Source organism: Aspergillus costaricaensis (assembly GCF_003184835.1).
Source record: "Aspergillus costaricaensis CBS 115574 unplaced genomic scaffold BO79scaffold_57, whole genome shotgun sequence".
Lineage (NCBI taxonomy): Eukaryota > Fungi > Ascomycota > Eurotiomycetes > Eurotiales > Aspergillaceae > Aspergillus > Aspergillus costaricensis.
In genome coordinates, this window is record NW_020291857.1 from 28,252 (window position 1) to 46,820 (window position 18,569).

General features: G+C 47.2%; 8 protein-coding genes across 8 annotated transcripts; 4 read left to right on the forward strand and 4 right to left on the reverse strand.

Moving 5' to 3' along the window:
* Positions 1-16: 16 nt before the first annotated feature.
* BO79DRAFT_183094 (OST3/OST6 family protein) lies at positions 17-1,538 on the reverse strand. Its single transcript, XM_025680260.1, has 4 exons — positions 1,092-1,538; positions 939-1,036; positions 528-883; positions 17-450 (listed from the first exon to the last, which is right to left on the reverse strand). Exons 1-4 carry the CDS (start codon positions 1,434-1,436, stop codon positions 269-271), a joined length of 981 nt encoding a protein of 326 aa, XP_025534209.1. The 5' UTR covers positions 1,437-1,538; the 3' UTR covers positions 17-268.
* Positions 1,539-2,027: 489 nt separating this feature from the next.
* BO79DRAFT_260260 (RlmE family RNA methyltransferase) lies at positions 2,028-3,254 on the forward strand (the record flags this gene model as incomplete). Its single annotated transcript, XM_025686400.1, has 5 exons — positions 2,028-2,324; positions 2,380-2,430; positions 2,501-2,527; positions 2,589-2,999; positions 3,057-3,254. 5 exons carry the CDS (start codon positions 2,028-2,030, stop codon positions 3,252-3,254), a joined length of 984 nt encoding a protein of 327 aa, XP_025534210.1.
* A 66-nt stretch (positions 3,255-3,320) lies between these two features.
* On the reverse strand, positions 3,321-6,182 carry BO79DRAFT_211935 (putative autophagy ubiquitin-activating enzyme ApgG). The gene is made up of 6 exons (XM_025683105.1): positions 5,818-6,182; positions 5,630-5,738; positions 4,787-5,574; positions 4,584-4,728; positions 4,060-4,527; positions 3,321-4,009 (listed from the first exon to the last, which is right to left on the reverse strand). Exons 1-6 carry the CDS (start codon positions 6,006-6,008, stop codon positions 3,638-3,640), a joined length of 2,073 nt encoding a protein of 690 aa, XP_025534211.1. The 5' UTR covers positions 6,009-6,182; the 3' UTR covers positions 3,321-3,637.
* Positions 6,183-6,733: 551 nt separating this feature from the next.
* Positions 6,734-9,149, reverse strand: BO79DRAFT_204827 (imidazoleglycerol-phosphate synthase). Its single transcript, XM_025681811.1, has 3 exons — positions 8,843-9,149; positions 7,332-8,780; positions 6,734-7,252 (listed from the first exon to the last, which is right to left on the reverse strand). Exons 1-3 carry the CDS (start codon positions 8,963-8,965, stop codon positions 7,163-7,165), a joined length of 1,662 nt encoding a protein of 553 aa, XP_025534212.1. The 5' UTR covers positions 8,966-9,149; the 3' UTR covers positions 6,734-7,162.
* Positions 9,150-9,746: 597 nt separating this feature from the next.
* Positions 9,747-11,604, reverse strand: BO79DRAFT_204829 (deoxycytidine monophosphate deaminase). Its single transcript, XM_025681812.1, has 7 exons — positions 11,431-11,604; positions 11,018-11,366; positions 10,599-10,960; positions 10,403-10,535; positions 10,260-10,347; positions 10,162-10,212; positions 9,747-10,108 (listed from the first exon to the last, which is right to left on the reverse strand). The coding sequence occupies exons 1-7, from the start codon at positions 11,450-11,452 to the stop codon at positions 10,061-10,063; spliced, it is 1,053 nt and encodes a 350-aa protein (XP_025534213.1). The 5' UTR covers positions 11,453-11,604; the 3' UTR covers positions 9,747-10,060.
* A 1,598-nt stretch (positions 11,605-13,202) lies between these two features.
* BO79DRAFT_161028 (cleavage polyadenylation factor subunit MPE1) lies at positions 13,203-15,308 on the forward strand (the record flags this gene model as incomplete). Its single annotated transcript, XM_025679005.1, has 4 exons — positions 13,203-13,374; positions 13,523-13,811; positions 13,890-13,981; positions 14,044-15,308. The coding sequence occupies 4 exons, from the start codon at positions 13,203-13,205 to the stop codon at positions 15,306-15,308; spliced, it is 1,818 nt and encodes a 605-aa protein (XP_025534214.1).
* A 1,071-nt stretch (positions 15,309-16,379) lies between these two features.
* On the forward strand, positions 16,380-17,385 carry BO79DRAFT_277947 (ornithine decarboxylase antizyme; the record flags this gene model as incomplete). The annotated part of the gene is made up of 3 exons (XM_025687852.1): positions 16,380-16,535; positions 16,614-17,017; positions 17,106-17,385. Coding segments are annotated over 3 exons (777 nt in total), but the record flags the coding sequence as incomplete, so codon positions are not given.
* A 260-nt stretch (positions 17,386-17,645) lies between these two features.
* BO79DRAFT_204835 (yippee/mis18 family protein) lies at positions 17,646-18,532 on the forward strand. The gene has a single exon (XM_025681813.1). The coding sequence runs from the start codon at positions 17,741-17,743 to the stop codon at positions 18,437-18,439; it is 699 nt and encodes a 232-aa protein (XP_025534216.1). The 5' UTR covers positions 17,646-17,740; the 3' UTR covers positions 18,440-18,532.
* The last annotated feature ends 37 nt before the right edge of the window (positions 18,533-18,569 follow it).

The following is an 18,569-nucleotide window of genomic DNA, read 5'->3' on the forward strand; positions in this document are numbered from 1 at the left end:
CCCTTTTCGCCATTATAGTTCACCACATCGGCCGACTAATATGGAAATTTATGCTGAATACAGGGTTCCTAGCTGGTCACGTTTGAAAGAAGAGTTGTTCCGCCATGTACTATATAGTAAATACACGATAACGGAGGAGCTGGACGAAGAAAAGCAGTTCAAAAAGTAGTACACGGCTACTACCCGAGAATAACCGCTAACCCGCAGCAAGTGTGCTCACACCTGGTCGGATGGAAAGCTCATGTTGATATTATACATCGGAAATCCTTTAGAACGGCGGAAGGAAAAACGGATATCCTCCATTCTTCGTCTTGAACACACTCAGAAGGAAGCTGTACATACCAAGAAGTACGGAACCCCAGATGATCACAGCTACCTGCTGTGCCTTGTTGTCTGCGATACGGGGCACCTTCATTGCCAGGGCAATTGTTGCAAAAGACAGGACGGCATCTGACAACACGATTAGCGAATTGGCATCAGATCCACATATGAGATAAGATGTATGCATGTGATTGTGGGCAACATACAAATGGCAGCAACAATCTGCGTCTCCATGCCGAACTGGTTTGAAAATCCACCAGCGAAGTAACTAATACCCCCTCTACCGTCTCCGGCAACATATGGAACTTTGCGAATATGATTGAACATGTGGCCACTTGTGAATAAGAGGATGGCAATCAGGCTGAAAGCAGCCCACAAGTTCCGGTTGCGAACAATGGGAAGGACATAGGGTGACAAAACCGTGAAAAGCGTCACAGCACCCATCAAAATGGTTATGCCGGAGACAAGTCGCATGTAGTTGATCGGACGAACAAGTGGCGGCTTCGGGCCCTCTGGAAGCTGACGGTTCATCCATGTATATAGCTGTTCAGCAGAAATCGGGCTGTAGGTCGAAGTCAGTGACAATCAATCGACTAAAAGATCCAGTGTATAGTTACCCGCTGAAGTCGAATCGCAGAGGTGCGTCATCAATCTTGGCGAAGGGGCCAACGGTAGGAGGAAAGACCAGGAGGACAGGCGCAGTTTGGAGCATCAACTACTCAATGTCAGCTAAGATTATAAAACTGCTAGGCCATATATTTGCTAAATACCTTCTGAAAGGTGCCCTTTCCATCGGAAAAGTCAAGGGTCCCAAAGAGCATTTGAAGTCCATCGGGCTTGGAACCTTTGTTCCAGCTTCGTGCTATGAGCTCCCATTCAGGTTGAAACTCGCGACAAAGGATACACCCATAGCGAGCATCTGCAGCTGTCAAAAGCACTGCAACATGATAGTCGCGAGGCTTAGATGTTATGTCTTCGTACGACGAGTCGGTCAGTTCGATTGGAGCGGAGCGAGAGAGTGAACGATATCTCTCAAATTTGTCTGTGTCTGCGGCGCCGCAAGAAGCGGAAGTGACCATGCAGAGAAAAGACACAAGAAGGTTGAAGAGCTTCATTTTGGCATGACAATATAATCTTCAGTTCGTGCGGTGAAAAGGAGGCGGATCAGCAATCCGCGAAGAAATTGGCCATGTACGTAGACAGTTCATGGATGGATAGGCAGCGGAGCACTACATATCCGAGAAGCCTAGGATGATAGGTGTCCACAACGCGTACCGCTGAGCGGGTCGCTATGCGGGTACTCCGTACTTCTTACTCCTTAGACGGTAGCTACAAAGTAGATTAGTACAGCTACTACTGTACGGAGTAAAGCAGGAGCCAACTATTTAGATCCATATTGCCGCTCGGTCGGGTGGAACAAAGTCGCTGTTCGCTGTTCGCTGTTCTTTAATCTACTGGAAGTCGAATTGAGAGCAAAAGCCGATCTATCTGTAATCATCCTATTCCTCAACAACCAAGTAAGGCGCCAATACAACATAATTACCCGATAGTAGTGCTGTAGATGGTTTAGTATGCCACAAGAGTGGATGAAGGTCTATACGTCAAGGATATTTGTCTCAGCAATACAGTAGATGACTAGTTAGAACATCCTATGGTCACTAAGTAATAGTCACTGATTTGTGGTACTGTGCCAGCCACTATCGATGATGAATGGCAGTAACACCGAGTCCCGCTCACTCTACCACTTCCGCGGGAGCGCTTCGGCATCCTTCCGCACGTCACTCATTTTTATTCCATCCAAGTTTGCCAATGTTGCAACCATGCTACTCGTTCCATCTATGAAGTGTTCGCCTGCAACACAGGGCATTGGTCTACTTAGTTCTCAGATCCTGAAGCGATTTTCATCCTCAAAACGATGGCAAGCCCGTCAGCTCAAGGACCGTTTCACAAGGGAAGCAGCAGTGCAGGGCCTGAAAAGCCGCGCGGCTTTCAAGCTCCTTCAAGTACTCAACCAACATGACCCGCCATCCTATACATCCTGATAATTTCTTTGAATAGATAGACGAGAAATACCACATATTTGAGAGCGGACAAACGGTTGTTGATTTAGTATGATAGCCACAATCAAGATGCCGCAACTCGGGCCATGTTGATTGACAGTATGATCCATCCAATTTAGGGTTATGCTCCTGGCTCCTGGTCCCAAGTGCGTTAGGTGCAGAGTGAAGACTAAACCAATTGCACCTTGGCTAATAACACCACACCAGGTAGCAGTAGCTAGAACGCAACCACACGGCCGCGTCCTCGGCGTTGACATTATCCCGGCCCAGCCTCCTAAAGGAGTATCTACGATTCAAGGCAACTTCCTCGACCCGAATATCCAGGCCTATGTTCGAGAATTTGTGCGCGACGCCAATAGGGGTAGGCCATACCCTCCAAGTACGATCTTGGATGCCGATTACGATAACACGCAGCTCAAATCGGGGGAGAACGCGAGCTCTGACAAGCAAACAGATCCCAAGCAATGGGATTGCAAATACTCGGTAGATGTTGTTCTAAGCGATATGTCCGCTCCCTGGTTCCAAACGACAGGGTTTGGGAAAAGAAGTCTAAGTGATCCGTATAACAGGATGATGAACACAAGCGGCATTAGTTTCAAAGACCATGCGGGTAGTATGGTAAGTTGCTGAGCTTGCCCTATGCTTCGATGGTTTCCCTCAGCTGATGGATGATAGGATCTTTGCCACGCAGCTTTGCAGTTCAGCCAAGAAGTTCTCCGCACGGGAGGGCATTTCGTCTGCAAATTCTACCAAGGAGCCGAAGATAAGGCCCTGGAGGAACAGCTCAGGGAACTATTTCGGAAAGTCCATCGCCTTAAACCGGAATCGTCGCGCAATGTAAGCATTCACTCGCCTCGTCAAACACAGCAATAAACAGGCCTTCAGGGTTCTGAACATCAGCACAGGAATCCAAAGAATCTTTTTTCATTGGTCTCAGTCGAAAATAGTACCCTGAATAAGGGATCCTGCGGCAATTGATAAAACATGGTATGATGAGTTGCTGAAAACTCATTGCATTTGCAAACTAACATGCGCCCCCCTTCTTAGCATCAAGCCGGGCTCAATTATATCTCCTCCGCTGATTCGGAGTCCTCATCCCATTCTACATCAGCAAGTGAAGCCTCTGCTGTAGCATGCACCTTGGGATAATGTCAGTAAATTTCTTGAATCCGAAAAAAAACAGGGAAATTTGGAGGTGGCTAGAGATCGCATAACATAGAACAAGGGAAAAAGGAAGGCGCAATGAAGATAATAGACTAACGAACCTCCTTAAGACCGCTCAGTTCTTCAACGTATCCAGGCTCATTCAAAGCCTTTAGGACGAAAGCCCAACCGTCCTCTTTATAAGCGCGGGTGATGTTATCTGAACAAGCGCTGCAGTGTTTGTAGCTTCTGCCTGTGACTGGAATATTTTCAAATGTCGCAAGGAATCCCCTGACTTGATGTGGCACGAGCCCCAGTGGATGGTCTCCTCGATCATCACTGCGCGAGGTCGGGGCCGGTGCTGCTGCACCCAGGGGATGTTGAAGAAGGGAAACAAGCAACTCTACCAGCAAAGCCGAAGCTATAGCCGCCACACCAGGCCGAGTAACGGTGCACTGCTGATCAAGTGTTTGATCTTTGACAGACTTTCCAACTCTTAGCATAGTGATCTATAGGCTGGAGTGGTTTTACTTACGTTCATCGGTGCAACGACATCGTTGCAAAAGTAGCACCCGAGTTCTGCTGATGGCTCTGTAATTGCTTTAATCCCATGCCGCATGACCACATACGAATCGAAACCGAGGGCCGCATTCATAACTATCTTGCCAGCCGCCTTCCCCATGACAGTTGGCAGCCAGCGTGCTTCGCGCGTATCCATTAGGAGAAAAATGACATCATGCTCTTCAACAAGCCTCTGGAGTACATCAAACTCCGCCCGAGACTTTTCAGCATCAATGACAGGATGTCCAACCATGGGTACAGAGAGGACATGGCCCGTAGAGTTGACTCCCGGGTAAATCTCCAACAGGGCCTGAGACGCTCGAAGAGCCTTCTTCACCCCGCCGTCTATACAATCGACAAAATTGTAAAGTGGTTGCCTCACAGGGTTAGAGAACGATACGGACCCATTATCCACGAAGGTGATTTTAGACACCCCCCAGCCCTATTCTCATTGTCAGATGCCGATTCATAGACTCAGATCTCCTGCGGTTTCCATACCATCAAATTCCTCGCAACATAGCTCCCGAGGGTTCCTGCCCCCAATAGGAGGCACTTGGTGCGCTTGATCTTATCAAGGTCAAGATTAGGGCTGATACGCCATTTCATGAGTTTCAGATTCAGATCGACCGACTGGTCGGCTAGTCTGAGGATTGTATCAGTATATGATACAAGAGTCTCAATAAAAAAAGATGGTGTCCTACCTCTTAGGATCCAAGTACTCTGTGAGGTCGACGAAGCGACCTGTCAATTTACCGGCTGGATTACGCTCCCAGCCGGTCACCTTCGGCATGTCTTTGGTCGAACTTTGCGACTCTGCAGTAGCCGCTGCTTGCATGTCATCCGATTGCAGAGTCAACACTGTGCTTTTGTAATGACCGCGGCTGGGGTGCGGCTGCATGTCACGGTATCTCAGTACCTGGATCTTATTGAGTCCCCACCGTCGTTTTACAAGTACCAGAAGGTTTCTCAGCATCCATCCGGGTGCATCCTCATAGTTTGAAGGATCAGCGAAACAGACGAAGCAGTCTTCAAATCTCGCATCTCTGAAAAAGCCATCCTCGTAGGCTAGGAGAGGAGCAATCCTCCACCGTGGGCCATCGTGATTTATTGATTCCGTAAACCCGTCGGTAACTTCTGAGTTGCGTTCGAACATTGTTCCATTTCCGGCACCATGAAGTCTCCTAGCCAAGAAAAACCCTCGCTGGCGGTCTTCTACACTGTAGCTCCACGTCTTGACCGTCTCCACGAGATTTGATAATTCCGCATCTTCTAGACCCCCAGCCGGTGACACCGCTCCTCTAGTTTGACAAGGGTTGACATTTTCCTCGGTCCTCTCAAGAAGAGCCCAGGAAGGGCTCGAGTGCAGTGCCGGGAATGCGAACCAATAGTGAAATTTGTATTTCTTTAGATCCGCGTACGACAAAATGAAGAATGACGCAAGCAAAGAGGGGCATGAATAAATAGTGCCATCGCATATGGCATCCCAGACCTAGTATGTCTACAAGTCAGTATGATCCTGGTTGATTCATAAGTGCGTGCCTAACCGTTTTCGCGGACTGCTGGAGAATATGTGCCTTATCGATGTTTGTATACTCCTCAAGTGTATTGACATTCTTGATCACTCCTTCAGCTCGATAAAACCCAACCGGTGTTCTGGTAGCCAGGCGGCTTGTCAATATATATTTATATTATTGATCGTAAACACCCAGACCCGTAGTAGATCATAACTCACTCGTCTGTTGTCAGGGCATTCCCATGTATCTGCATTCGACAGGAGGCATTAGGGAGGTCTGTAGATCGAACCTCATAGAGACCTAGCACTTTACGGGCAGCATCGTCAAGCTTGTCGTGATTAATCTTAAGTGAGGATAAAGCCGTATAGAATGGGAACTCTATATCGGAAGCGAACGGAGTGTAGCGCATTGTTGAGCTTATCTCCTTTTAAAGTAGGGTATGACGTTGTTGCGTTCCTCGAGAATAGAGGAGCTATGTAAGTAGGACCATATTCCACAGTGCGTGAACTGATCTTAAGAGTGTGGCGGTCTCAGAACAGCGTCCGCACAATTACAGTGCTTTCGCTATATACTCGAAATTTCGTAGGGGTGAGGGGACCTAAGCGTGTCGGCTGGGGAAGAGGGGGCGATCTATTTATCTGTGGTGGGGCAAGAAGTCACAGGGTATAGTCATTAGTAACTTTGTTAACTACCCCACCCTTGGGATTAAGATACGTACGTTCTAGCCTTGGTACGGCCTGTTGTATTTGATTTTGGGGGTTTGCGCTCCGCTACCTTAAAAGCTACCAAGAACTTATTACTTGTGTAGTAAGGTACATGATACAGTGTTCCTTAGTACTACATCGTAATATACATGTGTCGCTACGCAGTGGTTCTACTATAATTTGCTGCAGGAACCTCAATGGTATCAACCCTGTCTCACATCAGAAGTATATTGGCATGCAAAACACCACTGGCAGTGGTTTCTACAAAATTCCCCCAAGACAATATCATAGTGACCACGTGTAGACTTCATATGAAATACTCGCTTTTGTGACATTACTCGAAAATCGAGACATCCCGGACTTTCGCTAACTACGTCATCAGTTGCCCCATGGACGTTCCTGACCACTGGCCTTATTATAAACAAATTCACTTTCATTATAGAGGTCTCACGGATAAGATGTGGAAGGATAAATGCATATTTACAGAGATCCGTATGAGGACTAGCGGATGTGAGCCTTGTGACGCAAGGCCGCAAACTTCCCACTATGAACGCCTACCCACCTCTGTTGGTGTAAAGACATTCGCAAAACACACATGCTAGCCAAGCGAGATAGCAGATTCAAAAAACAGTATATTCACCCACCCGTAGGTGCCGTGTACATATGCAGGTAAAGTCAGTTAAGCGGAGAGTTCAGTATTCGGATAGAGTAAGTCTTCCGTCAGACGCAGGGTCCTTTCGGTAAACCGAGTATGTCAGTTTATTAGAAAAAGGAGCGTGCTTATGTAACTTGCAGACTGTCTCGTGCTCCAAGAATATTGATGTGATCAAAAGTCTCATGATGAGTTAGAAGCATAACTCTAGTTGCCTACTTCAGGCCTGCGGACAAGGAATCCTCCATTGTCCAAGTGACGTTTAACGTCGCTGACAGTATATTCACCTCGGTGGAACTGTAAAAGGGTGGATAAAAGATCAGTCACCAGGACAGGACGGGTTCTCGTAAGGGTTGAACGGAATACTACTACTTACCATGCCAGCGCCTAGGGCAGCATCAGTCGTAGTATTTTGGAAGACTTCTGCAAAATGTTCGGGTTTTCCAGCACCACTGGAGGCGATTACTGGTATCTTAATAGCGGCTTTCACGTCATTGATCAATTCCAGATCAAATCCGCTGTTGCTTCCGTCCTTGTCGATGCAATTTAGCAAAAGTTCACCGGCACCCATTGCTTCGACCGCCTTCGCTAGTTGTCGGACGTCGAGGTCTCGCGACTCTCTGCCACCTTTAATGGTACACTGGTACCAGCAAAATGCCTGACCGGCGGCATTTGGGTACTTTGTCCGGATTGTATGATGGTTGGTATCTTCTGGGCCGTCCACATAGACACGTTTAGGATCCACACTCACGACCACAGCCTGGTTACCATATGCTTTGGATATAGATTCTATAGCCGTCTTGCCTGTCAGCTTTTCGCCTCCTTCATAATATTCCTCTGCTGCGATAACAGCATCCGAACCAATGCTGACTTTATCAGCACCGGATTTGAAATACATCGTCGCAACATCAAGAGCTGAGACGTGAGTGCCATCTGTGTCAATAGTGTCTTTGATACCGCCCCCGATAGTCAGCGGCACGAAAACAGTTTCTGAAGTCCTCCTGAGGATTTCCAGCATGGGAGCATCTGCAACAGGACAATTCCTGAAGGAAGTGATGTTTAAGAACGTGACCTCATCAGCTCCTTGCTCGTAGTATTTCTTGGCCATGTCAACGGGCTTCCCCAAGTTTCTGACTTGGCCTCCTGTATCCACCCCATCCTTTTCACGGACATCATACTGATCTCCTTTCGTGACGACAAGGTCACCAGAATCATTGGTGCGCACATCAAGACAGGCAATGATTCTACGTGTCAGACCATCTTTCTTGTCCAAGGAGAGCGACGCTTGCGGGGTAAGTGTTTGGAAGCGATCACCATTTAGGAAGGCGCTAATAGTCCTTAATCCAGCCTGGCCACTTTTCTCCGGGTGAAATTGAGTCGCGAAAATATTCTCTCGCGCAATAGCACCGATAAACTCTTCTTCGCCGTAAGTAGCTGTGGCGACTGACCAGCCGTCCTTCTCAAGGAGCCCTGGGGTGTAAAGAGCTGCGTAAGAGTGGACATAGTAGTATTTGCTGTTTGGGCTTAATCCGTAGAAGCTCCGATTCTCCGTAGACTCAAGCTTGGTGTCTATAGCAGAGTTCCAGCCTATGTGTGGTACACTCTTAGTGTCGGGATTGAATTTCTGCATCCGCATCGGAATCAATCCCAGCCCCGGAACATCGGAGTCCTCCTCAGACCCTTCAAAAAGTGATTGCAGACCAACGCAAATCCCCATGAATGGCTTTCCAGAAGCTATGTGTTGCCTGATAGGATCCAAGAAGCCTCCCTCTGAAAGTTGAGATAAGCAATGGCCGAAATGACCGACACCTGGTAGGATGAGTTTCTGCCAAATAGTCAGCGCTACACTAAAAAAAAAAAAAAAAAAGGTAACATCATCCTGGTTACCTCCGCATTCTTCAAATCACTTGGAGACTTAATCCATTCCACCTCGTAGCCAACTTTGTTGATCGCATTGACCAGGGAGCGGACATTTCCGGCGACGTAATCTAGCAGATGTACTGTAGGCATCGTGGCATGCGTTCTATCAATGTCTTGTGTAAGTAAGTCTGGAAACGATGAGCATAAGTATAGGTCTTCGCTGATTTCAAGACCAATCTTCCTGCGGCCACTCCCAGCAGTGAGTCTTCGAAATTATTGCCTTGACAAGAGAAGTCGCAATTTGACTTGGGAAGATTGTTCTTCTTCACCCCACCATGGCTGGCGATGCCGGGCTGAGTCATTCGCAACAACCCACTTTGAGTTACGTTAATCCAGTAGGTAAGTATGTCTCCAATTGTAATCTTAATCTCCACTAGTACCATGTGTACGTTCATTCCTCCTATCCTCTATCTTGCTCTTCCTTCCTTCTTATGACTTTCTTGCCCATATATGCCCCTCTCAAAAAGTTTGTAGTTTTACCTCTAATCCCTAGTTCACTTCTCTTTCACTCCCTAAACCCTATTCGCATGTTCGGTTTTTGGTACCGATCAATACATTATTGCCGGTAAATCGGAGGGTGGGACCTGATGAATGTTGACCGCCTTTGCTATGAGCATTGAAAGAAGGCCTTAATTACCATTTTGTCTATAGTACCCCTCCTCCCCGCGCTGTATGTTTCCGTAGTACCTATAAGCACATACTAGTGGTTACTTACTCCTAAGCCCAAGTGGCGCCTTGGTCTCTGAGCAGCCGCCAGTTTACTTAAAATATTTCCTTGTTCTACTACGACATGCACCGAACAGGAGCATCGTGGGGTTTTTCGTGTTATACCAGGTGACTACGGAGCACAGTACGTAAACAAACAACCGGAGGATGACTGTATGTTAAACCCAAACATCTTCGCTATCGCGTCGCTGGGAGTAACGGCGATACCTGAACTCCATCGGAGCCGGCCGCAGATATAGCCGGCAGTATACATGTATTCACTGCATAGCGCCTTAGTACTGCAGGTGGACATGTGCCAAAGCGGGACAGAGTCTGAAATATGAATCCCATACACTCATAATCAGCTCATCTCCGGACTTGTTAAGTTCCATGACTTAGGAGTATGCAATTTGGAGAGATAATCAAGATTAAACTCGAATCTATTCGTCCGAGTGACACCCATATCAGGGTCGCACAAACCTAGTTAGTACCCCCAGAGCTCTCAAGATAAATGAGCCCCTTTCGAGGCTGCCAACAATATGTTAGCGATGACTGGTGAAGTGCCAAGGGAGTGCCCGTACCGGAGAGAATTGCCTAAGTTTTACCCCGGCCGCTTTTAGAATAGCAGCGCTCTTATTTGGTCAGCAAAATGACAAAGTGTGGACAGCAAAGGACATACATCGTTATCCATATTATACCCTTGCGAGTATACGACTTCTGTTATCCCAACTTGTGTAATTTTGACGGTACATGTCAAGCAAGGGCACCTAACCGGCTTAAGCAATGTGCCGTGCATCTTCAGAGGTTCGGGGATTGACGTACGTGTCACAATAGAGTATTGCACCCTCTCGTATGCGCTCTCTTCCGGCCTCTAGCAACGCATTCTCTTCGGCATGGAGGCAGAGGCATGTTGATAAACCCACACCTCCACCCTCACCACGGTTGCACCTTGGACCTAGTCATAGTAAGTGCCTGTACATCAATCAAAAGTACAATGTGTAATCTTTAGGTTTCGTACAGCCGCCCTCGTTGCAATTTCTAATGTGCCTGGGGGTTCCATTATACCCCGTGCTTATGACACGACGATCACGGACAAGCACGCAGCCCACCCTTCGCTTCATGCAGTTACTTCGCTGAGCGGCTAAAGATGCCAGCTCCATGAAATACTGATCCCAATTAGGCCGTAACCGCTCCTCGTCGGCAAGATTGAGGGCTCTGAGAGCCGCATGCAGTTCATCAAATGAAGAAGAGGAATTGAACAGCCGTACTTGTGCCCGATCAGTGAGGTATGCGCGTCCAACATTTTTGTCGTAGAGATGTCTGTCATTCCATAATACAAATTTCTCCAAAGGCGGTGGTTCGACCAGTCTATCCCGGCATCTACAGATGGTGCGTTAGCTTAGCTACGATGCTCGTAAGGTTATCAGGGATCCAGACCTGTCCACAAATCGCTTCCATCTCAAGCTCACCGGCGCATCAACGCTAACTAGAAGGAAGAAGGGGCGTTGAAAGAAACGGTCTAAGATAGTGACATCCCAGATGTCTGTTGTAACCCAATGTTCTTGCCATCGTTTGGTTACGAAGTCTAAGAGGGCTTTAGAGTCCTCAAATATAAGGTGCGGTGGCGTACTACTTTCATCCTCTGCAGACTCCAGTGCCTGTAATTGGCGATCGCCGTCGGCTTCATCAGTTACTCGAAGGGAGCTGACATCTTTCAATTTGAGAAGTCGAAAGCCCTCCTTCTGTATCAGATAATCTGCGACAGCATGCTTCCCAGAACATATGGCTTTGCCGCATAGTATTAGCATATATTGAAGACACCAAGGCACGCTGCTTGATAAGATGCTAACCTCCGCATAGGCCTATCAACATGATTACCTGCTTGGTAAAGCCAGTGTAAAGGTCAAAGGCAGGAAGAATGGATAAGCGCGCGTCCCCGAGTTTGGGGAAGAGGGGCTGGATCCTGGGTTGGGACAGGAGGGCATGCAGAGGTCGGATTAAGCTGGGCGAATTGAATAAGTAGGGAATTTTTCACATGTACATCTAGGCACCAGGTACGGAGTGCCAGGAACATGTAACTTATTAACGGATTGATACACACATACTAAGATAATTACCCGCTCACCTCCCCCCCCACTTTCCCTCAATGATTTTGAGCAAACTGCGGGCCATACGAAAGCAAGCTTGAAACAGTAGCGGCTCAAGTAGGCCAACTGGCATAAATTGCTCCAAGACATGGGAAAAAATTGTAATTTCTGGCCAGTAATGATTTCATTCAGGCCTTTGCTATGCACCTCCGTAGAGCTCTTGTTATTTACCCAAATTATTGGTTACCCGGTAGTTACTGCATTCACTCTTTTAAACAACTTCATAATTTTGATGCATGGCAGGCTGGATTCAATGGAGAAAGCGCACACTTTCCCTCGGAACCCTATTTAATACGAGGTTCCTGTGGTATTCGGTACGTATTAAGTTGTGTAGTAAGCCGTGGTTGATTCTGGCACCTAGTTATCTATCTATACGCGGAATGCCAAGTTTTTCTACTAAAAAGGAAAGGTAAATGCTAACTTAAGTACTTATCTACATTGCTGGCCCTTATACTTTTAGCGCATTTCCGTTCGGCAACGGTGCTTCATACAGCTATCGCCCTTTAGGAAGTTTGCAATACATATGTTCAGTTTACTTCCTGGCCATCAAAAAGCACGTACCAGAAGATTATGCCAGTACTATGATTTAGGAAAGTCAAACTATCTCTACAGAGATAAGCAGGCAACCTATACTTTCCACATCTGGCGCAAAGTCACGTGACCGAATGCGCTAGCTCGCCACCACGAAGACTGTTCCCGAATCGCTCTCCAGGCTTTGAACATACCCTTGCACATGTCCTGGAGAATGCACTGATTGTTTAATATTGCCTTGTTTCCACCCAGTTGCTTTCTCTCATCATAAATGGCTCTTTCTCCTTGAATTTATACTGGTCAATTCAACTGTGACGCCGTTGTCTCCCGCACCCAAACCTGCACCCATATCTCTCTTTCAAACGCCCTCTTACCTTCGCTGCGTCTTTGCTTCCCCAAGTCTCGTCCACTTTGGTCGTATATACTATTCCATGCCTTGATCGCCCAAAGCTTGTGGAAGTGCCCCAAGGCTGTTCTCAACGAAGATTACATGAACTCATATCATATCTCTTGAGCTCGGTCGCAAGCGCGAATTAGATGGGTTGCGGCGTCTGATGCTGCTTGTTATACTAGCAAGGCCCGCGGAGCTTTTTATAACTCACATTATCTTACTGCAGACTAGTTGGCTTCGTCTCTGTATCCACCGGACTTTACACCTTGTTTGTATGCAGTGATTCGAACACTTGCCGCGCAGCACTCAAGACGCTTCTTCAATCTACTGAGTTCGAGCAAAGCCCTCGATAGATACTGGGTTTACGATCTCTAAGCATTTGAGACAGGAGTGAGGCTATACGTCATACTGTCATCTGCAATTTGCCAACCGTTCCGATTGTTGCTTGTTATCATTTGTCTGCCTTTGTTCTCGTGTATCTCTTGTGAAAGTGGCACCCCTCTATTGATCTAATTACATTCGCAACACCATCATTGACGTGCAATTGAATACAATGTCATCCTCTGTTCACTTCAAGTTCAAGTCTCAAAAGGAGCCTTCAAGGGTGACTTTTGATGGCACCGGTATCTCTGTCTTCGAATTGAAAAGAGAAATTATCAATCAGAGTAGACTGGGTGACGGGACTGACTTTGAGCTGTCTATCTACAATGAAGATACTAAAGAAGGTTAGTAGCTTCTGGAAACTGATTGCCTTGGTTTTACCGTTCATATCCACCTTGGTCCGCCCAACCCGTATGGCAAAGCGGGAACAGGTTGTGGTTGAAGTTAAGAGAAAAAATTATTGAGGACTGACCGTTTGTTTTTATGGGACAGAATACGACGATGACACCAGCATAATACCGCGTTCTACGTCCGTCATCGCTCGGAGATTGCCTGCATCACGCCCTGGGAAGGGTGGTGCTGCTCGTTATGTTTCCGGGAAAATGCCAGTCAATGCGCGCAGTGCCCCCCGTAATGAACAATTTCCCTTGACTCGAGCATCTCCCAATACTAGCAACGGTGTTCTAGAGCTCAACAATGCCCAGACGGAGGAAGAGAAGATCAATGCACTGTTCAATTTGCAAGCAAATCAATGGAAAGAACAGCAGCAGGAAATGGCAAAGTAAGTGTGTCTATATGTAGTAAGACTTATTTTCTTTTTTTCTCCTCTACTGGTACTGACAATTCGTCTCCCGTATAGCGCTACCCCTGTTCCATTCGGCCGTGGAAGGGGCAGACCTGTGAATGTTCCTGATCACCCCCCTCCCCCCGGCTACTTATGTTACCGCTGTCGTGAGAAAGGCAAGCTGTTCTAATATAATCATTGAAAGCTAAAACTAACGGTGTATTATCAGGACACTGGATCCAAGCTTGCCCCACAAATAATGACCCCAAATTTGATGGGAAGTATAGAGTAAAACGATCAACTGGTATACCCCGTTCATTACAAACCAAGGTCGAAAAGCCGGAATCCCTCACCCTGGACGGGTCAAACGAGGATCCGAGGAACACAGGTGTCATGGTTAATGCCGACGGCGATTTCGTCATAGCGAAGCCTGACAAGGCAGCCTGGGAATTATACCAGGAGAAAGCCAAAGCCTCCGCAGCAGCCGCAGCAGAAGCAGCAGCAGCAGAGTACAGCAAAGAACTGCAAGCACGTGGTTTAGAGTGTCCGATTGACAAGCGAATGTTTTTAGAGCCCACTAGAACTCCGTGCTGTCAAAGGACATACTGCAATGATTGTATTACCAATGCATTAATCGAGAGCGATTTTGTATGCCCTGGCTGTGGAACGGAGGGAGTATTACTCGATAATCTTACTGTTGATGATGAGGCTATCAGCAAGATCAAAGAGTACGAAGCTGAAAAAGCGGATTCGAAGAAAGAGAAGGACAAGCAACAGGCAAATGACAATGGTCCCGGTATTGACAAATCAGCCATGCAAGGCAAAGGGCCTGTTGCAAATACGGAGTCTTCGCCACCAATTCCGCCTAGTCAACCAGCTTCGAACAAAAGACCTGCTGAAGATGAACCTCCCCGTACTGCCACTGGTGGATCAAGTCCTAGTTCGTTGTCCAAAAAGCTGAAGACAAACGACAAGGCCGATTCACAAAATACACAGGCTACTGGGCCTGTGGCCGGTTTTCCAGCTTTCCCATTCGGCCAGCAGATGCCGTTCGGGAATTTTGGATTCATGCCGAACCAGGGGATGCCTACGATACCATTGTCTGATCCTATGAACTCTATGGGTGTTCCTTCGTCTGGTGGTTTCCCACCTAACATGGATCAATCGTGGAATCCCATGAATGCTATGAATTTCAGCCCTGCCCCAGGAATCTATGGCGACAATGTGAACAATTATGCCACACCGAACCTTTACAACGGCGTCGGAGAGCCATCTATGAACATGTTCCACATGCCTCAAATGATGGGACTTCAACCGAATCCTGGTCTTGCGCAAGGTCCCGGAATAGGTCGATTTTCAAACCAGCAGAGAACAACGTTTAGTACACCATTTGCCAGGGAAGAAGATACGGCTTATTTTCGGCAACCTGTTAATCCACAACGGCACCAAGCGAGACACAGGAGGATACGACCAAGTGACTATCGAGAGCTTTGAAGTGGTAGAGAAAAGTCACTTCGACGTGTCCGCGGTTGTTAGGTCTCAGGTCTCCCTTTTTCCGATATGTCTTGCTGTTCACCCCGTCACTCTCTATTCTTTTTATGTTCATCGGCGTTCATAGCTGCTTCTTGATTCATTGTCATGTGGGCATGTGCATGTTGCAGGCTTTGCCCCTTTGAAATTTGCACATTGTTGGAGTTGAAAGGGAGATGGTTCCGGCTCTAATGGGCTTGTTATTTGAAGGTGCAATTGAATGTACACAATGTAATATTAGCGCCACATTAAGCAACTTGCCAAATAAAAAGTCTAGCGACTACCGATGCGTTTATTAGTGGCAAAGTGGTCGTAGATAGTAGTAATCTTCATGAGGTCGGTCTGAGATCAAAGCCGCTCCGCCATTGGGTATCCACATATGGGAATTGCCTTCGTGAAATCAAGATATAACATCCATCAAAACCAGAGCTTAATTAGAATGACATGTAAATTTCGATACATTACAATGTTTAGGGGGCCTATCAGATACGCATGTGTATATGATTGTCTGTGGGCAAAGGTATCCGTCGTCATCTACATGCATAACCACCTGAGGATCCTGCGAGGTTCCACCTAGACCACCTCTCACATGTAATTTCCTATGTAAACTTACGTCTCTACAAACAGCATTGGGCATCTGATCAGATGACAAGAGTAAACTCAACTAGTTAGTTGGTTAACTAAAAAAGCTAAGATAACTACAGGGCACGCAATAACTAACTAGTCAAGTTATGTTCCGGCCTGACTAATGAAGCCCCACATGTCATTTTAGTACTCCGTAGTAACTAGTCCCAGGAATCCACGGGAGACCACCCCAGTTTGTCCCATCCCTACTTAATTACCATCCAACCTCTAGTACACCTGCACCACCTTTCCGCATCGGTTATCATTGCATCCTAACATTATCGCGGCTGTCAGAAGGTTATTACAGGATACCTACCCAGTGAACCCGAAACTTTATACGTATTCTCAAGCCGCGCCCACCTGTCCCGAAAGATAGCACATCTAATCTTCAACTTATAAGATCCATCATCATGGCCAAGTCATCGAATCACAACAGTAGCACCCGAAATCAGTTGCAGTGTACACTCGACAAACATCCCCAGGCTAGCGTGCTTGCCAGTTGTTACAGCGTCAAATCATCCACTTCCGTGGTCGATAGTTTCCACTACTGCACTACCGCGGGGGCCGGTGCGATGCCCCTTTCCGCAATCGATCGTTATGGTCTAAACTTCATAACTACCTGCTAACTTCTGATCATCTTATTAGGGACACAGTGGTATCCCTGAGGTCCCTTCGGGGTCAAAGACATCTCCAAGTCCTCCCTTTGGACTCTCCGTCGCTCCAAGCATGGGGGTTAGTTGGCCGGGCAATATATTACCGGAATATAAAGGGGAGGCAATGCATACTATCCCGGAAGAGTGTGAGAGGCTCTTCTGTGACACATTGTCTGCGATCTTCCTTGGTGAGAGGAGCTTCGCTGGACAAGAGTCACTTGGGGTAGGTGCGTCTCAAAGCCGGCCGAACAATAGTATGCCGATTGAACAGTGGTTTGAGCTGTTGGATTACACCAGCGACACTATACACCGTGGTTTTGTAACCAATACGAGCGGCGAACCGACCTTGTTTGTTTTCCTTGCAGAGAACGCACTCGGTCACGGTCTGAAAACAGGGTATGTGCACCCATGTTCTCGTCGAAATGTAGACGAGGTATAAACCCGTGAATATTACTAACATACTGTCGTGTTTGTTCCCGATAAGGTTAATTGCCCTGTTTGAACTTGCTAATATATCTGCTTTTGGGTGCCCCCGAATTGTGGCATGTGTACCCCGTTCGCACGATGCAGTTGAACTAGAAGCTGTACGGAACCTCGGTTGGTGCGGATTCAGTTTGACTACTTTGCAACCGTGGAGTGGTGTAAGAGACGTCGAACGCTCGCTTAGCACTAAATGGCTTTTCTTGGATGCGGAGGTTTAGTTGTAGGCAACCAAACAGCTAGTCCACTAATTCTAACAAGGAGCAAAGGCCAAATGACATGAGTAATCCTTATATATGTATTGATTTTGGATTATGCTTCCATTCCCCAGTCAGGCCGAAAATGGCCTCACATTTGTAGTTAGCACATCAGCCGGGATCCATAACTATATTGTGTCAGATGACCATGTCATGACTCGTTCCGATAGTTAGCTAGATCGCCAAGGAACGGGTGATGACCTCAGTATGATACCTACCCATTTCCATATAAACTCACTGTAACAACTGCCTTTTCTATGCTAGAGATACTAGAGTTATGATAGAAACTAGCAGCATTCTTTGATGCTCTCGCCGTTTGGTTGCTACACATGCCCCCCTATTCAAGTACTTCACAGGGCAAAGATCCTAAATCCAAGGCTCTATGTTTCCTAAATTCTTGCTCCAGCCATCTTTCTTCCGAACCAAACAGCGAAGCGTGAGGTCCAGAGTGCCATCTTCGGAAGAAGGATCCGGACGATTTCTGAAGCCAAGTGACGCCGGTTATCTGGAGGGCCATGTCTCATGCATCCGCTGTTCACAGTGTGCAGCAGATATATGCCTGACGTCGCAGATAATCAGCAAAGGATTCACCGGTCGCTATGGCCGTGCCTATCTTGTGTCCGGCGAGCCTACGCTCGCTAGAGGACCTTCACCAACCGATACACTTCTAAATACGATGATACAGCAGCCCGTGCCGCGGAGACTGGTCACTGGTGCGCACACAGTAGGCGACATCAACTGTTCCATTTGCGGAAATGTGCTCGGCTGGAAATATATCGCTGCTGAAGAGGAGTCGCAACGTTACAAGGTCGGCAAGTTCATTTTGGAGACCGAAAGGGTTATGACATCTTCTTTTTGGGAATCTCCCGCCTTTGTTGAAACAGCATTACTCCCGGCGTATACCAGCTCTACCGAGGTTGGACATGACCAACCTTCGAACAGTATAGAATTTGATAGCCAGAACGAAGATGAATGCGAGGACTTATTCTCTGGGATCTGGACCCCTGGGTTGGCTGTACGCCGAAGAAATCGCAAACTGCCTGAACGCCGGTCTTCTCTATTCGGAATCACAGCCCTATGATAATGAGTTATGCTCTTGCGCCTAATGAAGCTTCATGAGAATCTCCATGTTTGATGAAATGAAGTATGACCCAACAGCCCCACAGTTTCAGACGGAGCAAGGTGGGGTTGTTTGCTATGAAACCGCCTTG

What these genes read in the sequence shown, in the direction of transcription:
- BO79DRAFT_183094 (XM_025680260.1), bottom strand. Translation starts at nt 1,436, where the DNA reads ATGAAGCTCTTCAACCTTCTTGTGTCTTTTCTCTGCATGGTCACTTCC. An exon ending in CTGCGATTCGACTTCAGCGG is followed by an intron (nt 884 to 938) that starts GTAACTATACAC and finishes TTCGACCTACAG; the next exon opens with CCCGATTTCTGCTGAACAGC. An exon ending in GCAGATTGTTGCTGCCATTT is followed by an intron (nt 451 to 527) that starts GTATGTTGCCCA and finishes TCGTGTTGTCAG; the next exon opens with ATGCCGTCCTGTCTTTTGCA.
- BO79DRAFT_211935 (XM_025683105.1), bottom strand. Translation starts at nt 6,008, where the DNA reads ATGCGCTACACTCCGTTCGCTTCCGATATAGAGTTCCCATTCTATACG. An exon ending in TCCAGCAGTCCGCGAAAACG is followed by an intron (nt 5,575 to 5,629) that starts GTTAGGCACGCA and finishes TAGACATACTAG; the next exon opens with GTCTGGGATGCCATATGCGA. An exon ending in ATGTTGCGAGGAATTTGATG is followed by an intron (nt 4,528 to 4,583) that starts GTATGGAAACCG and finishes CAATGAGAATAG; the next exon opens with GGCTGGGGGGTGTCTAAAAT.
- BO79DRAFT_204827 (XM_025681811.1), bottom strand. Translation starts at nt 8,965, where the DNA reads ATGCCTACAGTACATCTGCTAGATTACGTCGCCGGAAATGTCCGCTCC. An exon ending in GTGATTTGAAGAATGCGGAG is followed by an intron (nt 8,781 to 8,842) that starts GTAACCAGGATG and finishes ACTATTTGGCAG; the next exon opens with AAACTCATCCTACCAGGTGT. An exon ending in CTGCCCTAGGCGCTGGCATG is followed by an intron (nt 7,253 to 7,331) that starts GTAAGTAGTAGT and finishes ACCCTTTTACAG; the next exon opens with TTCCACCGAGGTGAATATAC.
- BO79DRAFT_204829 (XM_025681812.1), bottom strand. Translation starts at nt 11,452, where the DNA reads ATGTTGATAGGCCTATGCGGAG. An exon ending in TGGAAGCGATTTGTGGACAG is followed by an intron (nt 10,961 to 11,017) that starts GTCTGGATCCCT and finishes CACCATCTGTAG; the next exon opens with ATGCCGGGATAGACTGGTCG. An exon ending in AAATTGCAACGAGGGCGGCT is followed by an intron (nt 10,536 to 10,598) that starts GTACGAAACCTA and finishes TACTATGACTAG; the next exon opens with GTCCAAGGTGCAACCGTGGT.
- BO79DRAFT_204835 (XM_025681813.1), top strand. Translation starts at nt 17,741, where the DNA reads ATGTTTCCTAAATTCTTGCTCCAGCCATCTTTCTTCCGAACCAAACAG.